This window comes from Lycium ferocissimum, chromosome 10 (assembly GCF_029784015.1).
Source record: "Lycium ferocissimum isolate CSIRO_LF1 chromosome 10, AGI_CSIRO_Lferr_CH_V1, whole genome shotgun sequence".
Taxonomy (NCBI): Eukaryota; Viridiplantae; Streptophyta; class Magnoliopsida; order Solanales; family Solanaceae; genus Lycium; species Lycium ferocissimum.
Window position 1 is genome coordinate 35,777,283 of NC_081351.1, and position 21,429 is coordinate 35,798,711.

At 34.8% G+C, this 21,429-nt stretch overlaps 2 protein-coding genes across 22 annotated transcripts; one reads left to right on the forward strand and one right to left on the reverse strand.

The window, feature by feature from the left end:
* Positions 1-2,428: 2,428 nt before the first annotated feature.
* LOC132034845 (serine carboxypeptidase-like 17) lies at positions 2,429-14,478 on the reverse strand. The gene is made up of 14 exons (XM_059425193.1): positions 14,282-14,478; positions 13,668-13,813; positions 12,663-12,763; positions 12,465-12,587; positions 12,241-12,343; positions 12,098-12,135; positions 10,944-11,030; positions 4,034-4,120; positions 3,809-3,940; positions 3,281-3,352; positions 3,073-3,194; positions 2,866-2,979; positions 2,724-2,767; positions 2,429-2,634 (listed from the first exon to the last, which is right to left on the reverse strand). Exons 1-14 carry the CDS (start codon positions 14,452-14,454, stop codon positions 2,549-2,551), a joined length of 1,428 nt encoding a protein of 475 aa, XP_059281176.1. The 5' UTR covers positions 14,455-14,478; the 3' UTR covers positions 2,429-2,548.
* Positions 14,479-18,541: 4,063 nt separating this feature from the next.
* Positions 18,542-20,386, forward strand: LOC132033636 (uncharacterized). Of its 21 annotated transcripts, none has more exons than XR_009408838.1 (3): positions 18,542-18,876; positions 19,633-19,732; positions 19,913-20,386. XR_009408838.1 is itself a non-coding variant. In XM_059423661.1 (3 exons), the coding sequence occupies exons 1-3, from the start codon at positions 18,729-18,731 to the stop codon at positions 19,957-19,959; spliced, it is 285 nt and encodes a 94-aa protein (XP_059279644.1). In that variant the 5' UTR covers positions 18,542-18,728; the 3' UTR covers positions 19,960-20,386. The 21 variants fall into 21 exon arrangements, 3 of the variants coding, with proteins under 3 accessions (XP_059279644.1, XP_059279642.1, XP_059279645.1); XR_009408840.1 differs by having other exon boundaries at positions 19,633-19,727; XR_009408829.1 differs by having other exon boundaries at positions 19,638-19,754.
* Positions 20,387-21,429: the final 1,043 nt, after the last annotated feature.

Genomic DNA, 21,429 nt, shown 5'->3' on the forward strand with positions numbered 1-21,429 from the left:
AAGCATAAAATTGTGGGCAAAAAGTGTCATGTTCCTATCAATTCCTTTTCCCACATTAATTTTGACAAACCATCAAAAGAGTTCATCTGAACATGAAGTAAAGTAGGCGGTTTAGTATACATGTATAAGTTTTTGTAATAGTTGCATAAAATCCAATATTTAAAATGTGGAATAAGAATATAGAAATTAGTAAAATAAGAATTAATTAAAATAACTAAAATGACCAAAATAATAGTCATGTATTAAACAACAATTATAAAAGCAAATAAAACCTGTATTTTAATCCATCTTATTAATCTCTACATTACAATTCTTATGTTACTAATTACTATATTATAATTTATGCATTACTAATACTTGCATAACTTGTCTTTAAACTAACGTGCTAACAAAATAGTTTCAATATAAATTTTTGCACAAGTAATTAATATTACATATACACATGGTTGGTTGCATAAGTAATTTCAATATTATTCATTCTCAGGGCTTGAACTCAATACCTGATTAAGGGTGGAGAAATCTTATTCACCCCACCATAACTCTTTGGGGTAGGAAGTAAAGTTTTTAACATGTTGAAAAATATTTCTCAATCACTTTCTAGACCAAAGCATGTGCTCTCTGCTATACTATTCCATTCCCCTCCTTAAGGTTGAAAAAGCAGATGATTGACATTTAAAGTATACATTGTCTTTATTGTAGTAGCATATATATATATATATACACGCTATAATATAGTGTGTAATTTCAATTTTCAAACATGTACTTTTTCTGTTCTCGTCATTTCAAAGCATGTAGTAGTTTGTAGTTTGTCTATTTTGTTACTTGTGTTTACTTTATCGAGAAGATCGAGCTTACAAGAGCACGTGAATGAGTAGAATGTGCAAAGAGGTGACAAGTCACCAAACACACTGCAGAAAATATAAATAGGAGTACTACTATTTTGTTTCTACGTGTTGATGATATATCTGTATAGAAATTTGTCTGTATATCAATTGAATGAGTTTGCAAGTAACGAAACGATATAGGAAGGAGCTGAAAAATGTTTTGAAGCAAGAATTAAATTTCAAGCTCAAGGCCCACTAAAGCAATTGCTTTTAAGCTACAAAAACTGAAGGGCCCAGGTCAATTAAACGATTTTCCCACTTCAAAATACATTTTAATTACTAAAATATATGAAATTATTGACATTCCAGTATTTCCAGACATGATCAGGTTAAAATTTCAAAAAGAGTATTTGAAGTTAAAGTTGAAAAACGGTAAATAACCTGAACTATTCAAAATAATGAAATTATTTTGGAAAAACAACAGAAATACCCTTAAAATGCAAAATATTTACCCGCGCATGCTCCCCTAAACTAATTTCGCTTTACCGAGCAGGCTAAAAATATTTACCCGAGTACCCGTCGATCAAAACCATTCCTCCATAATACCCTCTCAGTATATTTATATAGCATGATGGTGCCGTGGAGGACTAAGAGAAGGACTGAAGTAGTCCTCCGTGATACCATCTCAGTATATTTATATGCCATGGATGGTATCATGAAAGACTAAGAGAGTATCTCATTGAAGGTCTGAAGCAATCTTCCATGATACCGTCTCAGTATATTTATATCTCATGATGGTATCATGGAAGACTAGGGAGTGTCTCATGGAAGGACTGAAAATGTCCTAAATGATATCATCTCACTGTATGTATATAAGATGATGATATAATAGATGTATTTTTTTTTAAGGAAAGTGTGTTTTTTGAATAAATGAACATGATCCTTTATGATATTCCGTTTGTCAGTATATTGTATAGTGGTTTCATAGAGGGCTAATGAGTGTTTTTGAAGAAATGAAAGAAGTCCTTTGTGATATCATCACCATATATAAGAGACAAGGTGATACCGTGTTGGTATCATAATTTTGGGGCCATTTTGGATAGATAGCTTTGGGGGGGGTGGAAGTAAAGGGTATGGCCGGGTAATTATTTTATTTTCAGGGGCATCTACGTTCTTTCCCCAGTTATTTTTGACGTCCTGCAAATTTTCCTATATTTGGATAATCCTTTAGCTAAATGCTTTGCTCTTATCAATGCTAATAGCTGTTTGAGTCATGTCTATTTATTGTTGGGAAAAATGTCAAAATTATTGGAGAGCAGCAGTAGTGGTATTCCATCTGCTCGTTCTTAAAAGACAAAGTCATAAGCAAGATTGAGCGAAAAATCTCTCTGGTTTGCACCACTTGTCTTGTCCTCTTCAGTGCAAGTTACTCTGAGGGGGTTCTTGCGAATCCTCATGTTTCTTGATTGTCTAAAACAGAAAAACATACAGACACTTTACTAAACATTGTGCATTTTAACTAAGAAAAAAAGTTGACATCTAAATCAGCCAAGAAACTATCACGTTTGCTTATTAGAGTTTTAATACTTCCATTTTAACTTCCATTTTAACATGTTGCCAAATTACTTATCAGTTTCTAACACTTGATGTTTATCAATTACTTTTGATCAGAATACAAACCGGTGACCCTATTCACGAAGAGCTTGAAATGTATTCCTCATTAATTACAGAGGCTGATAAGATATCCATCTCTTCAGCATGGCTAGACATTCAACAGGCTTGTACTCTGGAGCTGTATGTCCTCCTCCCTGCAAAAGAGTTTTAAAAAAATGTTAACTTGCTAAAGAAACAGGAGAAAACAAAAGAAAATGAAACTTGAAGTCAAATAGTTGCTTTCCTTCACTGTGGCAAATGTCATTTTATTTGAATATGTCCTTGTATACCTGCATGTTTCAGTACAAAGAAAAATTGGAAAGACAACAAAAATTCAGGTTGAGGCATGTTCAAACATCAAAGAACATTCATTCAGTTTTGAACTTACCCTGCAACTTGACCATCAACAATCCATGGTCGCCAATCATCAGCAATAGAGTAGTTAAGAGATCTTATCCAAGCTTCAGTTGATATATAAGGGATCCATTTATCATGATCACCACTGTTTTACAAAATACTGGAAATTAAGAAACATTTATCTATTGTTTATTTAATAATTTCACTACTTTATAGACACAAGATATAATTACTCAACCTGTATATTAAGGACCTATAACCTTTGACACTGAGATTTGCATGATATGGAATGCTGTTTTGTACTATCTTTTGGAAAGGCAAAGCATCGCCAGCGCATCGCTTCCATTTTCCAATACTGCCCTGCATGGGATAAAATTCATAGTTTTGTTTTTGTTGCTTCCAAACTTTAGATTTCCCCTTTTATGAAGGAAAAAGAAAAAACATACTCTTCGAACATGGAGGGCCTCTCTAACTTTGTCATCATCAGCCCACTGGTAAGAGAGCTTTTCCCAGTCAAACTAGCATGACAGAAAAAGAAATACGTAAAAGTATGAAATTTTTGAATTATCGTATAGTTGTATCTTTTGTGATTTGGGTAGAGTATAATTTTCAAAATTTGGGTATAGCATATTTTCCGGAAGGACAGGCAAAAAGTTCACTAGTTATTCTAACACTGAAGTTCATAGATCATAATAGATGTCCATTTTTCCTTATTCCAGCTATGATTGGCATTGGATAGAGGGAAAAACTCACACCTGGTGTTTACATCATATTGATTAATGAAAGTTTTGAATTGTGCATATAAACTTTTATCAATTAACTATGGTTAAGTGATATGTATTCCCACTTTAATTTGTAACCTTAAGTGATATGGTTAAGATACCAAAATTTGATTTGTTGAAAACACCGAGAGGGGTAAGTATTTCCCCAAAGAGTGGATGATTGTCAAGGGGATAGACACCCGTTATTCTTACTCGACATCTTAGTCGTCCACGATATAGCATTTCATCAAGAGACCTTCTTTGGCCTAACCATTTTTGTGGCCTTGATGAATCCATCTCACATTTGGGCTCCAAAATGTGCACACTATTAATTCCATCAAGCATCTATAAAAATCATAAAGCTTATATTAAATTTAGTCGAATAACCAAGCATTAAGATGGAAGCAGCACAAGAGAAAAGAATTGCTAGACACAAACCTGATCATAAGTCTGACGATCATTCAAACATTGCGTGTTGCTAGGATGTATATCGAAATACTCTCCTTTACAATTTCTCTTCAAGGACTGTACAAGAGTAGTAAGCCTTTTAATCAGTGTAAATGAGTGAAGCAAATGCTTAGAAGAAACATTTAACTTCTATACCCTGAAAGAGTAACTATTTTTACATTATCATGTCATTTACAAGATAATTGTAACTACTCATAATAAGTTGAATTAGTAATCTGAACAATAAGGCAATTAAGTAACCTTTTCCAACGTGTTGAATTGCATTTACAATGTAAATGTTCTATTACATTGTGTTACATCCCACGTTTTCATACGTCAAGTACATCGTAAGTCAATTGACATAAGCTCGGAAATGAGATCATCCTTAAAATTATACAAAGTAAGTTAATCATGATAGCTTGGAGGATACAAAGATTTAAGATCATGATCAGGAAGTACCAAGAGGGTTGGAAGGTTTAGAAGTTAAACGAATCGAAGAAAATAAGTTTCGTCGAAAGTTGGCAAGATTGGGAATGTTAGAACCCGTACTTTTGGGGTGAGACTTGGGGTGATTAACATGTTAAGAAGGTCATTTTATGAGGTATTGTAGTTGTATGATAGTCATATGTTAAGTTTTGAAGTCAAGCGAGTTGTAAAACAAAAGTCGACAAAAGACGTCACAAGTTAAGTTCATAAGTTAGCTGAAATTTGGGTCAGATGTCACTGAGATTTTCTCCCAATCTACTTGGATTTAGGGGGTGATCCACCCACCAAATTGAAGGTCTACGAGTCTAGTACGCATTAAACCGTTCGTCGATACGACGTCTGTTGACACCCAATTTTGCCCCTCCTTTATTTCAATTTATTTCCTTGGGCTTTTAAATTTACTAACGAGCTAAATATTTATTTTCACTGCTATTTTTATGTCTACTACTATTAATACCACCACCTTCATTCTCACTATTTTTACTAGTATTACTTTATCGCAAATATTTCGTCATCATTTTATTTTCAGATTTTTATACTCGTTAAATTAATTTTACTTTATTAAGTCTTTTACCTTCCACATACTAATTATTATTTATCTTCACATAACATATATTATACTAGTAGTTATTAAATTAGAAGCCCAAAAGTGATTTAAAATGGAGGAGAAAGGATCCATGTTTTCAGCCAAACTACTGGCCCAACTCATTTAATAGCCCACAAATCCGCAACCCACATGTTAATCCGACCAGCCCAATACCTGTTTTACCCGACCCGGCCCAAACGAATGTAACAAAAACCTAATCCCTAATCTTTTTTCACTCCAAACGCAGCCTTCCTCTTCAGCCCTCTCTCATACGCTCTCATCTCTCCCCTTCTCTCTCCTCACGCCTCATCCATTTTTAGCCAAAACCTCAGCCCCTTTAACCTTATACAGACCTTGCTCCCCCCATTTCCATGAAAAATTGTCTTTTCCTTCTGCTCTGCTTGCTTTTTCTGTTGTTGACAGAGGTAGAGTTCCCATTTTTCGCCTCAAAACAGAACAGCTTCACAAAGAACAAAAGATTCGGTCCGCTTCGGGCGAAAGGTTGGAGCAAATCACGTGAAATGGACTCCAACGTTCAGATGAGCAGGGCTTTGACTCGATTTTCAAATTTCAGTTTCAAATCCCGCCCAAAAAATGAATGAACAAACCCTAATTTTACACCTATATATACAGCCTTAAGCCATAGCAGAAAGGGGGGAGGATCCTAAAAACATCGAATCAACAACTTTAAAATCTAGCCTTATTTGACTGGAATTCCAGTTTCCGATAACACCCCGATCGAGCCTGAACCTCAGTTTGTTTTTCTTTTTTTCATCTGTGTTTGAGTGCTCGAGGGTACGTCGGAGACTCCCGCTCCCTGTTCACTGCACCCAACAAAGGTAATTTTCCCCCTTTTTTTTAGCTATTTTAGTTAGTTTTCTATATGATTACACTGCTGTTTTTTTTTTTTGCGTTTTGGTCAAGTTTTGTAGTATTAGGATGTTTTTTTTTTTCGTTGTTACTATCAGTAGATCAGCATGTCGGTTTGCGATTCACTCATCAATTAGCTGAATATGTGATAAAATGTTAGTTTATATGACTTGTTGGTTAAATGAGCATGTTCGGCTCAAGTGTTAATTGTTCAAGCCAGATAAGATTGTTAGGGATCTGTGTTCGATCTTGTTTGCTCTCGTTTACATTAGATGCATGACACTGCTATGATACCGTAAATGTTTCATATAGCTTAGTAATTGCAAATAATAGAACTTGCTGAGATTAAGGCCTATAAGAAGTTATGTCTAGTTCGATATGGGATAAATATGCATATCTATGGTTCGAGTTGATAAAATAGAAGTCACTGTTTGATTTGGTTCATTTTTTTTATTCTGAGAAATCTGAGGTGCTAACTGACCTTATTGTACATATGAATGATCTCTAGTTTCAATCTGTACATTCCTCCTTTCTTATCTTTGGAATCCCCTTTATATGCAAATATGTTTATGATCAAGTTATGATGTTGATTACTGTTTCGAATCTCCGAAGTTGTAGCATTTGAGTGTAATAGAAATCATGCCTTTAGTGTTTTATTTTGGACATACGACTATTTTTGAAGCATGGGCTCGATGGGAATTTCTATGTTTTAAGAATCACGTTCGGGGGTTTCGTTCCTCAAATCATTAAAAGCGAGTGTAAAATATTATGGATAGAACATTCGTAATTTTCTACATAGGTTAGAAACTATGATCATGATCTTTATGTTAAAATATGTGTTGAATGAAACATTCTTGAGCTGTTTCATATAATCCATGCCCTGTTGAGTTTTCGTTTGTTTTTTTTTAGAAACTTTATCACTTCAAAGCTGCAAGATTGTATTTGTCTTAAAAATGGTTCTGCTCTTGCTATGTGGGATTAGATAAGAGTTGGTTTGTTCACCGTTTAGTGTAGGAACTGATTTGGGAAACAACATCGCAGCTTTGCTGCATAAAATATCCTTAATGACTGATTTTGTTTCAATTTAATTAAGTGTTTATTAGAAGAATAGAAGATTCAGAGAATCATGTGTGGTTAATGCTTTGTAGGTGGTAAATGATCTGAATAGACTCTTTCAAGCCGCTGATTTCTAAAAACTGAATTCTTTTCTTACCTGAACCTACAGTATGCTTTGTTGTCTTCCCAGAAAGGTCTGTCGAGTTTTAGTATTTTTCCCTTGCTTATTATTTGAAATAAGGAGGAATCTGTTTGATCAATCATTCTTGGTCTAGGATGTTGTTTGGGTCTTTAGCCTATTTGAACTCAGTTAACTCGGAAAAGAATGTCTTTTTGCAAAAAATCCAGGTTTGTTGATAAATAGCTTTAAGCAAAACTTGTTGAATATAGATGAGGAGATTATATCCTACTCTTTTTTTTTTAATATAATTTGACGAAATTAATGTGCTTAATTCTTTTGTTGAATTGAATCCCACAGTGGTACCTTTGATTGTTGTGGATGTTATTTAACCAATGCATATTCGATCTGTCTGGTTCTGCACTAATAAGAAAACAAATTAGCTACTGACCGTTCCATGTGTGCAAAATGAAAACAGTTTCATCTAATTGAATATACTGCTTTGGACGATAATTTTTAGTATGAGTACCATCATGTTGGAGTCTCGTTTTTCCTTTCATTATGTGAAATGCGTAGAGATTAAATGATAAATTGATTCCCTTTTACTTGTAATGCCCTTTATATTTGCCAATCAGATTTCCTCCATTCTCACTGTCGCTATTTTTGTTTGCATGAACACCGGAGCCGGTGAGTTTCCCTTCGAAACTCAATGCCACCGCTATTGCGCGGAGTCCGCATACCCTCACTTTTCCTCGCCTTTGCACTGTTCGAACAGCGGACTACATAGGAGATTTTATCTTTCTGTTGAAGCCGGACATGGCTATGGGTCATCTTATTTATTTCCGCTTGCTTTCACTTTACTTGTGTTGGAATGATCTTTATCTTTAATTATGTGTTTTCCATTAGAAGAGACTAACAATATAAATAAGAACTAGGGCTGCTTTATTATCATTTCTTAGTACTAAAGATATAAAATGTAGAATCAACAAACAAAAAATTGTGTGTTTATTGAACTAATATGCTTACCGAAGATATAGCAATACAAAATATGTTTACGAACAAAGAATCAACACCAAATTCACATACATTACCACCTTTGAAATTTCATTCTGCCCTTTTGAAACTCCACAATACATTTTAGTCACGGCCTTTAACTGTTAAGCACTAATTTCCATTCTTAGTTTAAATCAACTACCTTATAGGTTAGTATTTATATTTTACATTTTTACTAGTCTAATTAATTCATCTAAGTCCGGTCGGTTAACCATTGTTAATGGAACTTAGAGGATGCCTAATACCTTCCCTCTAGGTTAGTTGAACCCTTACCTAGATCTTTTTTGGTTTCGTAGACTTTAAAACAAATTAACTTTAGATAATTACTTTAATTAATCTTAGGTGCCCTAATTCACCGTAAATAATTAGGTGGCGACTCCTCAACTTTAATTAACCCCGGAATTACCGGGATGTTGTAAACTATTTTGACCTTGGTTAAAATAGGGTATGACAACGTCAGAGTAGAGAGATATTCGGGTTTTCGCAAGACTGCGCAAGCATCTCCCTGTGGGACCCACATAGGCAGTGGAACTTATCCAATTGTATATAAAGCGGTGTAGCCCTTTATTCACCTTATTTTCTCGTCCAAACTAAATCCTAAGCTCTTAAGATACTCTCCAAGAGTTCTCCCACCACCCAAGAGTGATTTTCGCAAGTTTACAACACAAACTACCTCTCGGAAAGATCGTAGAACAAGTAGAGCACGATTTCTACTGAGTAGTTGTTCTAGTGGGGATTCCTTCACGTTGAAGAAAGGTCAACAAGGGTTTGTACCTACTGTCCAAGGTAAGATCTCTCCTTTTCTTGGTGTGTATGAGCTTATTGAAGTATTAAAATCTAATGGTTGTTGGGATAAGAATATGCGAAATAGCGGTCGGAAACAGCTAGCAACTGGTTTGTTGTTCTTATGATGGTTTGAAGTTGTTTTTGTGATGTGGAAAGGCTAGAAATATGATTAGGAACATGAGAGCTATGTTTTTTTTTTGTTGTTTATGGGCCGGAAGTATAAAAAAATAAAATAAAAAGAAGAAGAAGAAAAGAAACATGATAAGATGTTGTTTGGTTAAGAACCTATGAGGTAAAGGTCGAAAATCGTACTTAAGATATTGTATTGTATTAGATTGTTTTGAAGTCATATTTATGATGTGTAGTGGCTGGAAAATTGGATGAATATACTTGTCATCATGTTATAGATATTGTTGATTTAAAGTAAGAAATTCATAAGGGGTGACAAGGGTTGTATGGGTTCCAATCCGAGCTTGCCGTTCGTTGTGATATGTTGATGACTTGTTAATGATATATTGTACCTTGTTGTTGATGTTGTTTTTGTTGTGTTGCTCTTGTTGTTGTTGATGATGTGTGTAGTTGGAGGAAGTTAAAGTTATAGGGGAGCTGCTGCCCAAATTTATATAGACAAGTTAATAACTTAGAGATTCAAAGTAAGTTCCTTCTTGGCATTAATCATGGACTTTGTTGTATTAATGTAGATTGAGTTGTATTGTGGGATGCTTTGAAAATATTGAGGAGACAAGGAGATCTAGATATGTAAAGGCTATCCTTCCTTCTTTGTTTGGCATGATTCCTTATCGAACGAGTCCCCGCCAAGTGCACAAAGAGGTTCCACTCATAGAGATTCCATGTTTATGTCATTTCATGATATTCGTATAGTAGTTTCCCTTGTCGGGAGTTCACTTTTAGTTAGCCTTGTTGCTCATGTAGCTGCAGATAGAAGTGAGATTGTTGAGTCTATAGAAGTATATACAGTTGCCTTTGGGGCTATGTTATTCTTGCCTTTGGGGCTATGACGGTTGCCTTCGAGGCTATACAGACGCGCGCTTGCCTTTGGGGCTATTCGCCATACAGATGCCTTCGGGCCTATACAGATGCGCGCTTGCCTTCAGGGCTACATTGAGCGCCCTCGGGGCAAATCATGCATGTCTAGATGCCTTATACGAGGCTGAGTAATTTGATGCCGTATGATTAGTTATTAGACGTCAGAGGCAGGAGGTAAGTGCATCCGGATTCTTTATTGACTCTTCAGTTTATGTTCAGTTATCTTATATTCCATGTCAGTATTAGTTTCAGTCGCCTTACATATTCGGTACATTATTTCGTACTGACGTCCCTTTGCCTGGGGACGCTGTGTTCATGCTCGCAGGTTCAAATAGGCAGCTGGAGAGACCGCCTCAGTAGCTTGCCGAGTACCGGCTAGTGTGGTAAGCTCTATGTCATTCGAAGTTACCCAGTCCAGAGTTTTGTGTATATACAGATGATGGGTAGGTCGGGGCCCTGTCGCGGCCATATTTCAGTCATTACTCTTTAGATACTTGTAGACGTATCATGCAGGTTATGTATGTAAGTGTAGCGGCCTTGCCGGCCTTTGTATAAATTCATTTTGATAGTACTGTTTGTAGATGTTGATAGCGGCCTCGTCGGCTTTCGCAGTTTTATATATATACGCCTTTGGGTGTGCTTACCCTTCAGGCGAGATTGGTACTATGTTCAGATGATTCAGGATACGACCTTGTCGGCCTTGATTGGTATTGTCTGTTTGTAGGTAGGCCTTGTCGGCCTAAGTTGAGGATTACCCCTTTAGAATTACAGTTACAGAGTGGTATGCTCGGGCCGAGTATGGCACCGGGCGCCGGCTACGCCTATTCAGATTTAGGGCGTGACACATTGTTAGCGAATATAAGTTGAATAAAAAAAGGATTCTATTAGACAATGCAAACCTCAAAAAGTTCATCAGAAATAAGTCCCACTCCATGAGCATATGGGATCCTGTAATTGTATTCACCATGAAATGTCGCCGGATTTCCCTGAAACCATTTGAAGGATACAAATTGTTAAAAGCACTTATAGCTAGAGGCGGAGCCAGACATTTCGTCAAGGGTGTTCAAACTTTGAAGAAGCAAATAGTTTTTTTTTCAATGAATGAGTGCACCAAAATTTAAAAGTCTAATAAATGGTTGCAAGGACAATTTTTCCTTTTTAAATCGATATATATTTACCAGCATCCTATCATCCGTAAGATAAAACTTACATATCTTACCAAAAAAGAAACGTATCAAACCAAAAGTCGGGCTTAAACAAATAATAAATCAGAATTTTTTTAATTCAACAATATCATATTGCATTTCAAACCATGTGTTAGTGGTACTCAGAGATTTTTCTAGAAACCTAATGTGAGTCATTATTGTTGAATTAACTTTTCTCAAATTAATATTACCGAAAATCCATTTTTGGTTGTATTTAATTATTTTGCAATGAAGAGAGACAATGGGTCCAATTTTGACTTTCTATCACCATGGAAGGTTTTCTTTCCACTAATACCATGGAAGGTTAGCTTTGCAGCTAAAAACATTCTGGAACTCAAATTGAAATCTTCCCGTTTAATTTATTAACGGTAAAAGAAACCAAGAATGGTAGGATTTTGAAAAGCTCAGAAAATTGCCACGCGTGTGTTAGTTACTTTCCATTTGAAAATTTTTATTGTGAAAAACAATTAATAATAAGAGAGAAAAAGAAAAGAAAAAAGCAAGAACAGTGTATTTTATTCTTCAAATTAGTCTAATTTTTCACGCAAAAGGGTATTAGAGGGGGATCGAACTCGGGAGCCTCCAAGCAAAATGAACACCCTCTACCGCCAGACCAAGTCTTTTTCGTGGTCCTAGGGTGTTCAAACGAACACTTACTATATATTCAATAAATGCAATATTAATGGCTATACACAGTATGATTTTTCGGCGAAGAGTGTTCATCTGACCACCCTTGAACCACTGTAGCTCCGCCCCTGCCTATAGCTGTATCTTTTCGTCAGTTCATGGATATAAAACAAAAGAACTCATTATGTAAAAAACGTAACAAAAAAAAAGAAAAGACGGACCTTAAGATTAATAAATGGCTCAAGTCCCTTCTCATTTCCTGCATTACCACATCATCACAAATGGTGAATGGTTATCCAGGGGGAGAACAAGCAAATGATGGTTCTTGGAGGCAAACAACAGTGCACTTCATTTGAAGTCCTACCATTTGCTATGAGTTGAGAAATGATTGGTACGCCTATTCCAGAATAGGAGTCCCCACCCACGTAAAATGGATTTCTTAAGAATTCTGGGTGATCATTTAACCACTGAAAGGAAATGGATGAATTAACTGAAATGGCAAAGCGATTTAAAAATAGAAATTTGATTCCATAATCTCTGTCAAACAAAAGTTTGACATCAGAAATATGAGGTGCAGGGATTAATTACCTTGTGAAGAAATTGATATGCATGATCACTAGCTTGTAGATCATCTGATTGACGAGCCGCTGAAGTTCTTGCATAAGAAAATCCAGTACCAACTGGAAGATCTAAAAATATAAAGCTTGCTACCTGATTAAACAACATTTAAGTTAGGCTGCAAGCTTATGAATATTCCAAGATTAGTCGGTGACAGATATGTTTCACCTTTGTCCATGTATGAGGATTCAAGACCAGTGAGGGGAAGCTCCCATTATATTCCGCTGGCTTAAAAGCACCATACTCCACAGGCTCAAACGTTATTGGTCCTTCACAGTTTACAGGTAAAAGGTCCCCAAATTAACTTGCTTGTGGAAACTTTGACAATCCAAAACCAATACAATTTAATTTGACAAGCTTAGCACCACGAGATGAGGTGGTTTGGTGATGTCCTATGTAGACCTCCAAATACACCAATCCATAGGTATGATACATGTAAGGTATTATGTGCACTGTACTTTATAATGTGTTATGTGCGTACTATAAAAAGTAGAACAAAGGGTGTATTTGGTATGAGACTGTTTTCCCAAAAATATTTTCCTATTTTCCCTTGTTTGGTTGCATTAAATATCTTGAATTCCTTTGAGAGAAAACATCTTCCGGATTAATAAAAACACACTAAAACATCCTCAACCCACCCCCGCACTATCCACCCTCCACTACCTGCCTACCCACCCCACCACCAACCCTGGCCCCACCTACCCCACCCCACACCCACCCCACACCTTCCCCAAACCCTCCACCTACCACCCCTTATCCCACCCAACCCCCTCCCCTCCCCACTCTAGCCCCCTAACCCTGCCTACCCACCCCGCCTATTCCCACCACCAGAAGTTGCAATCAGAATTCAAAAACCTCATGCTAGTATTTTGCTTTGAATATATGCAAATCTTTCTTAAAATGACATATTCCAACTTGCGTGCCAAACACGTGAAAATGAGTAGGAAAATTGCTTATTTACCGAGAAAATATTTTCTTGGGAAACATTTTCCGTCATACCAAACACACCCAAAATGCAATTTAGTTTGCTCTACAAGAATGCGTTCATCTACTTTGATGCATCAATTGTGGGGGTGATGCCTCATCATTTGATTACAAAGTAAATGAGTGAAAACAACATCACATGGAGGTCCAAAATAGAGAAGGAAAAAGAAAAGAAGGAGAATCATTTACCTATCTCATAGATAAGACCAGATAAAGCAGAGCAGCCAGGGCCTCCTGTAAGCCATAGGATAAGAGGGTCTGATTTTGAATTAGATTCAGACTTAATGAAGTAGTAGAATAGCTGCACATCATCTGAATCACCCACTCCTATGTACCTGAAAACACCATCCCTTGCTGACTTCCATTTGAGCACTAAAATTATATTGGTAGTATTTGGGGATATGATCTTCGGCATTCACAATTAATTACTTGTTTGACAACGAGTATCTAAAAATATTGAAACACTGGTTTGAAGGTATATATCAGGAAAAACATTGTTTTACACTCATAATATCAACTTTCACAAACTATTTTTCCAAGTAAATTCATGTCCGAAAACAACTTGACTTCAACATACTTTTTCTAATACTTCTCTTTTCAACCTCAACTGAGACATTGCCCAAACCTCTACTTTATATAAACTGAAATAGTTCCAGGAAATGTACTGGAGTACTAATGCACCCCCTACACGTGCGAATTTAGTACTATAAATATTTATTTTCTAATATTGTTCAATCATATATAGGAGTACTTAGAGAAGAAAAAAACTAGACTAAACATCAAAAAGTACCTTTTGCACTTACCCTGTTTCAAGTTCAAAGGGAAGTGGCCCCTTAAATCCTGGAAGAAACTTGACGGGTGAACCAGCAGCCTCAACACGCTCTGGAAAATGTATTACTTCTGCAAGAAGAAGAAGAATAAGAAGAACTGAAAACAAATTGCAGCAAAGCACAAAACTTGTCTTTCTTTTGGCCATTGCTTTTTGACATAGAGAACTTTCTTGAAAAACCCTCTGGAGATCGATATATAATCAGGAAAAGCAATAAAATAGACAATCATGAGGTAATTAATAGAATACATAGAGATCCAAGAATTGAGGAATACTTTGATATATAGAAGTCAACTTTCCGAAATATTCATAATCCATACACGTGAATATAAAGATAATATACTCCTTTGCTGTACATCTGATGCTTGGATTCAAAGAAAGTGTCTCGAGATAACGTAACAAACAAAAATGTCGACTTTAATTAAATCATTACTATTTTTTTTAGTTAAAATTGTCTTATTGAAATAGTTCAGGGGCAGAATAGACCCTCAAAACTTGGATAATGGAAGAAGAGAAGAAAAATTAGCAGTAACGAACTGAAACAGTAATCCAACTGTTGAAATTCAAACATTTTCTCGTATGTGTCTAATACAAATCATTTTTGTACACATGACAAACGTGTGATAAAATTGATATTTTAATTGAACGATACACACTTGATAAAATTGATCGTATTATGTGCAGAGGGAAACTAGAATTTTAGTTTAAGGTTCTCGATCATAATTTTTCTGTTAACTGAATTTTGTATGTACTATTTATACATATCAAATAAATCATATATATATATATATATATATATATATATATATATATATATATATATATATATATATATATCTCCGGGAAAGGTCCGTGACGTGGGCTCAACGAGAAAGGCGGGGGTTTGTATTTATCTTTTTTTTTTTTTTTTTTTTACAGATTTTTCAGAATTAATTCGCTTTGTTCACACACAAAGAATTAAAACCGGCAATTAGAAACGCCGCTTCGCCCATTGCACCGCAAAAGCTGGACAAGAGAAAAAAAAAACCCTTCACCAGATCTCCCTTATTCCTTTATCAATCTCCCTGTTCTTCTTTCTATTCTCCCCGTGCTTGCCAACATCAATCTCCAAAGAAATTAAAAAGGAATTTTTACGCGTTATAGCTACTTCTAATACATAATTAGTGGTAATAACTACCTTTTATTTTAATTACTAATAATAACTAAATACTTTTCTAATTTAACTATTATAGCTACACAGTAATTTTTGAATTACCATTTCACAAATACACCTAAAAATTAGCAACCCCAATCCATATCCTTTTAATGGTACAATATTAATCACTTAATATACATTACCATTCTCTCTCCTTTTTCATAACTTCTTACCTTTTATGATCATCTTCTTCCTCTCTTCACCCTTACCATACGCAACAATTTCACTTCCATTCTCACCAATCAAGAAGATTCGTCGTATTCTTTCTCTTTTTTTTTTTCAAAAAAAAGGAAAAAAGCTTAAATCTTCACGTTATCCCATCTCCTTTGTTTCGTGAAATTTTTCGCTATTTGTGTTATTATTCTTCCACAAAATCAACTTGGTGGAAGTGATTGTTTTCTTGCCAGGGCCATGGTGATGGTTATGGCGGTGCACACGAAAGAAGGGAGAGAGAAAGTTTTTAGGGTTTTGAAGGCGAAAAATATATGTATTTTGTGTATGTTCTATGATATAACTACCAATTGTTGTGGTTGGTGGTGTATTTTTGTAAGTTTTTCTATATATTTGTGTATTTTGTTCAAATTAATTCCATCAGTTCATCTATTTTTAAATACACGGGTGACGCAAATACATGGTAAGTTTTCTATATATTTATGTATTTTGTTCAAATTAATCCCATCAAATACATGGGTGATGCAAATTGTTACACACACAAATACATGAGATTTAATTTAAAATACATAGAGTTTGATTGGAAACTTCAAATACATTAGTTATGCTATCAAATACATGGGTAAATTAAAAACGAAATCAATATTGAAAACTTCAAATACATTACCACTAAATACATGGGTGATGCAAATTATTCTTCACACAAATACATGATATTAAATATAAAATACATGAAGTTTGATTGGAAACGTCAAATACATTAGTTATGCTATCAAATACATGGGTAAATAAAAAACGAAATCAATATTGAAAACTTCAAATACATTGGCTGTTGATTGATCGTGTTTGTTTTGTCAATGTATTTTTAGAGGTGTTGAAGATTTAATTTGAAATTTGAATTTTACGTTTGAATGTTGAAGAATGCATGGAAGAAGAGGAACGTGTAAGGAAAGGGAATATTACAGGAGATTTTGCGGAAAAGAAGGTAAAAAATATCTTAATTTCTCATTTAATACACCATAGATTCTGACCTTTAAAATAAAGGAACATGTTCCTTTTTTTTACAACATGCTCATGTATTTCTTTGGCAACAAATACATGCGAAAATATCACAAATGTTTGTTTTTAGCTACGAATGGTAATATTAAAAAGGATAGCTACAAATGGTAGGAAGCTACGATAAGGTAATCATTTGAGAAATTTTACCAATTAAAAATTCTTCTTCACCGAGTCCAAAATCCCTCCTTGATTTGAACTTTGTCTTCGCAGCACACAAAATCCCTCCTATAAACCCAGGTATGCTGCTTCTCCGTTCACATCCCACTCTCTTACACTTCTGTATGCGTCCTTTTGGATTCCCAGAAATTTGATTTTCCACTTTCACTGCGTTCAAAATCCCTCCCGAGTTTAAAATTCTGCTTCGAGGCCCACAAAATCACTTCAGGCCGTCCAGGTATGTTGTTTCCACATTCTCAGCCACTATTTTTTACTTCTAGCGCATCAAATTTTTTCATATGGATTTCTAGCGCTTCTTTCGTTTACTTACATTTTGACTCCCATATGTTTTGATTAAAAAAATCTGGACTTCAAATACTACATGACAATTGATTGGGTCTTCAAATGCTACATGACAATTGATTGGGTTAGCAAATATGTAACTATATTCCTGAGGGTCTTTACTCCCTAAAAATAGCCAATCTAGAGCATCTAGGAGTCAGGATCGAAAAGAGGTTCTTTTTTGTTGCCTATAAAACTATAATTGTATTCATATTTTTAATATCCATTGTGACACGTTTAGACTTTAGATATGTTGCCAAGATTTACCACTACTATTTTTTTATAAAGTGCTTCACTGGTTACCAAATCTTGCGATAGAAATATTTGAATGTTTTAAGTTTGAATGCAATAGCAATATCTTGCATTCTTCATCAATTACTACATGGTTTTGTTTTTGAAGAACGTGGATATGATTTCATTTTTCTTTCATTTAAAGAGAATGAGTTATCCTCCAACTTGCAGCATATGTGCAAAGTAATATAATACTTTGTGAATGACTATGTGATTGATTATTTTCCTAGAAAATCATGTGAACTGAGTGTGGAATCCATTTATTAAGAGACCCTTTGTTTATTTACCCTATTACTGAGTACCTGCAACTAATGTGATATTGTTCTTTACCTTACAATGTTCGACAATGTCTATAAGTATTTTCTGTAGTTTAGTGATTTGGAGTTTAGACTATATTACATTTTCAACTTTTCATACTCTATTATTGTTTCTTGCTAAACTCTTTCATGTTCTGACTTGCGAGAGATGAAGCCGTTGTTTGCTTTTACCAGACCAGTTATTCTCGAGAAAAACAAATAAATCAATTGAGAAGTTTAAAGGCTACAATGCAACAACTCATATGAAGTGACCTCAAGCCATTTTGTATAATTCTCAAGCAGCTCTTCCCTGAAATTTTCCCTGATAATTCAATCCATTTGTGCACATTATCCTTTTCTGTTGTAAGTTGCCTTTGTTTGTTCAATCAGAACACAACTGTGATACGCCTAAACTTTAGGGTTTATTAAGACTTTAGGTACGCTTCAAAGATTTACTTCTAGTATTTTATTTTGTAGAATGCTTCGTTGTCTTCTAATTAAAGTTTTACCCTTGCAAGGTAAAAAAACACTTACCAAGTTCACCATTACGTTTATTGGCGCATCTGTTTTCATGGATATACATTTATTCCTTCCCGATTTTCATGACATATTTATAGATATTTTCTGACCAGTAATAGGAGATGTTCCATGGTCTGCAAACAAAATACTTTCTCCTATTATTCCAACAAAGAACTTGTGTTCTAATCTCTTAATCTTGACGATAATTTTATTCGGCTTACCAAATGGTTTCCTATAGCTTACAGGATACTAATGCTTTCAAAATCCAGATTAGATCGTAATTATTCTAAATTATTGTACAGATTTGAGTGGTATTGCTAAAAATTAAACTACCATGAGGAGCTTCTTTTATCTACTCATTTAGCCTCATATGATTTCTACAATATAGAAATATGAGATGGCAGTGTGGATCGACATGGCAGCTTAATGCCAATAAATTTAGAGTTGAGGGCACTTTAGACTTTGAGCAATATTTAAGCAACGTGTCTTTTAAGAACTACCACGCATCAGCACCACCTGTCGTTTATACTCTCACTTATGGTAAAGTTTTTTCTTCCATCTCTCTTCATTGCTGGTGAATTTAGGAATTTCTCATGTAGAAGTTATAGTTCATTTTTGTTTTATTGTATCTGGTTTGAGTAAGCTTTTCGGTGCAATTTGCTATTCTTATTGCCCTCTCTGTTGGTAATAACAATTTTCTTGGTATGTGTAATTTTATCCTTTTGATTTTGGGATTTATTTTTGATGATTTCTGTTCGAATGGTTTAATATGATCTCTTTCTAATTGTTCTTTGATTAGTATGTTTGTTATAACTCTATGGAGTGGACTTTCTTAGTCTGGAGCAATACAATACTTCTTTTCCCCACAAAGTACTAAATTTTGTTTGCAAATCCTATCCACTTAAGATTTGTCTATAATTAGATGCTTCTTTCCTCTTCTTTGCACGACAATTATTTGATGTCATCTGTCCATTGCGTTAAAATTTTGAATCACGTAGTAGCTATAGGTTACTTCCTTCTTCCATCATTTCCTGCATATATCATCTGGACCTTGGGTAGGAAAGGTGTTTGATGATATGTTTGACTTATTTTATTTGAAGTAACAAAGTCCACAAACTTTGTTTTAATCTTGGTGTTAGGGGATTTGTGCATTTTGTTTCCCGCTTGCTGGTGGGATGCTCAGGTTAACATTTTGATATTGGGTGCAACATTTAATCCATAAAATTCGGTCAACATATTTTTCAGAATAGGAAGGTAGGATTTCTCTGATTAGTGTTTATTTTCTCTATGACCAAGCATAGTTTGACATATTGGACGTATGCAACTAGATGATATTAATCTCCTTGGAGACGAGACAACGGAGAAGAAGGCAGCGGAAGCAATGGAGGCTGGTAAGGTATCTACTAAGAAGAAAGAGAGTGAGCTTTGATATTTCCTTCTCAGTTGATTTTGTGTTCAATTCACAATTACTGTGGAAAGAAAATGCAAAACATCTTCGAACTTGAATGTGGAAAATATGTTCCTTTGCTCAAGTAAATCATCAATAGGCTTCATCGTGGTGTTGTTACTTTTGTAGGTGAAAATTCATCAATTTCTTTGGACGTTAAGCCTTGGGATGACTAAATCATATGAAGAAGCAAGAGGAGGTTGTTTGCAATGTTCAGATGGGAGGGCTTTTTTGGGGAGCATGCATGACTTATTATATCCATTCAACTCTTTAACCATGCCCTAACCATTATATATCTGAGTTTGGTTATTGACAAGCTGTTTTTGCGTCTCTTTGACAACCAAATTAGTTCTAATCGGCAACGGGATTAAGAAATTGCAAATCATGCTTACCATCGTGGATGACCTGAAATTTGGGCTGTCTAGAGCCCCATGTTGTTGGTAAGTTTTTGCGCATTTGTGCTTGAGATTCTGTGGATTTCCTTATGTTTCTTTTGATAGCATTTCCTAATGGGGAAAACTTTGAGGTAGGGAGTCGAAGTTGTTATTGCTAAAACTTTGAGAAGATACACCATAATAAAGGCAAAATTTCAAATTGCGCCTCTATCTAAATTTGTCAATTCTCCTTTTCTTTTTTTCTTCTGTAATATGATTTATATTCCAGATTTGGATGATAATTTAATATCTATTTTAAGGCTAACTAGAAAATAAATAAAACTTGGAGCTAAATAAACAAATTTGTGGTATCTCTCCGAGAAGGTTGAATTTTCAGGTTCAATGTTGGATCAAATAGATGCTTCCCTACTTAGCTACTACTACTCTGTATTTCAAATGAGTATCATTGGTCAACCTCTTATCTTTGTGTTAAACACATAAGATACAAATCTGACACTTTATTAAACCTTAGTTTTTACAAGTCATAATATGGTTTCAAGCAAAATAACTTCAGAAACTACTACTACTACTACTACTACTACTACTACTACTACTACTACAGGTCAATGTAGCTTTTTCCATTTTGATTTCGTTATTTTAAATATGCAGGGAAATCACATTCACTTCCTAAAAGAGTGGGGGAATAACTTGAACCTGGGCAGTAAAATAGGCATAGGTAAAGAGAATATCATTCTCTATTTAGATTTAAGTTGGATTATAAATATAAATCTCTTGAAAATGTATCGTAGTTGTCAAAAATTAGAAAATAAGAGCAAAAAAGATCCCTAAGGTTGGTTAAACCTGTTGGTTTTGAAGGGTTAAATAGGTATAGTTAATAGAGATCAATTGTTCAAGTGATCATAGGTTTTATTTAGGTGGTTATCTGAAATATGCAAAGAAGTTCAATGGGATATCTATGTATCTGGCCCTTAAAGTATAATATATCTATGTTATCCAGTATTCTTGATTTCTGATTAATATTAGGTTGGTTTTAGCAATGAATTTGGTAATGTGGCTTTTTGTGAGATTCAATAAATCTCAAATGGTTTATTATTTAGTTCTCATCCAACTTTTCCAGCATAGCTAATGAGATTAACATGTTTGTTCAATCTTCTTGAGTTTTGCCTTTAGGTTAGAATGTCCGTCACCTGCAAGTTGTTCTCTATTTCAAACAATCAGATTCTAACGGATGTGCTTAGAGGGAAATATTTG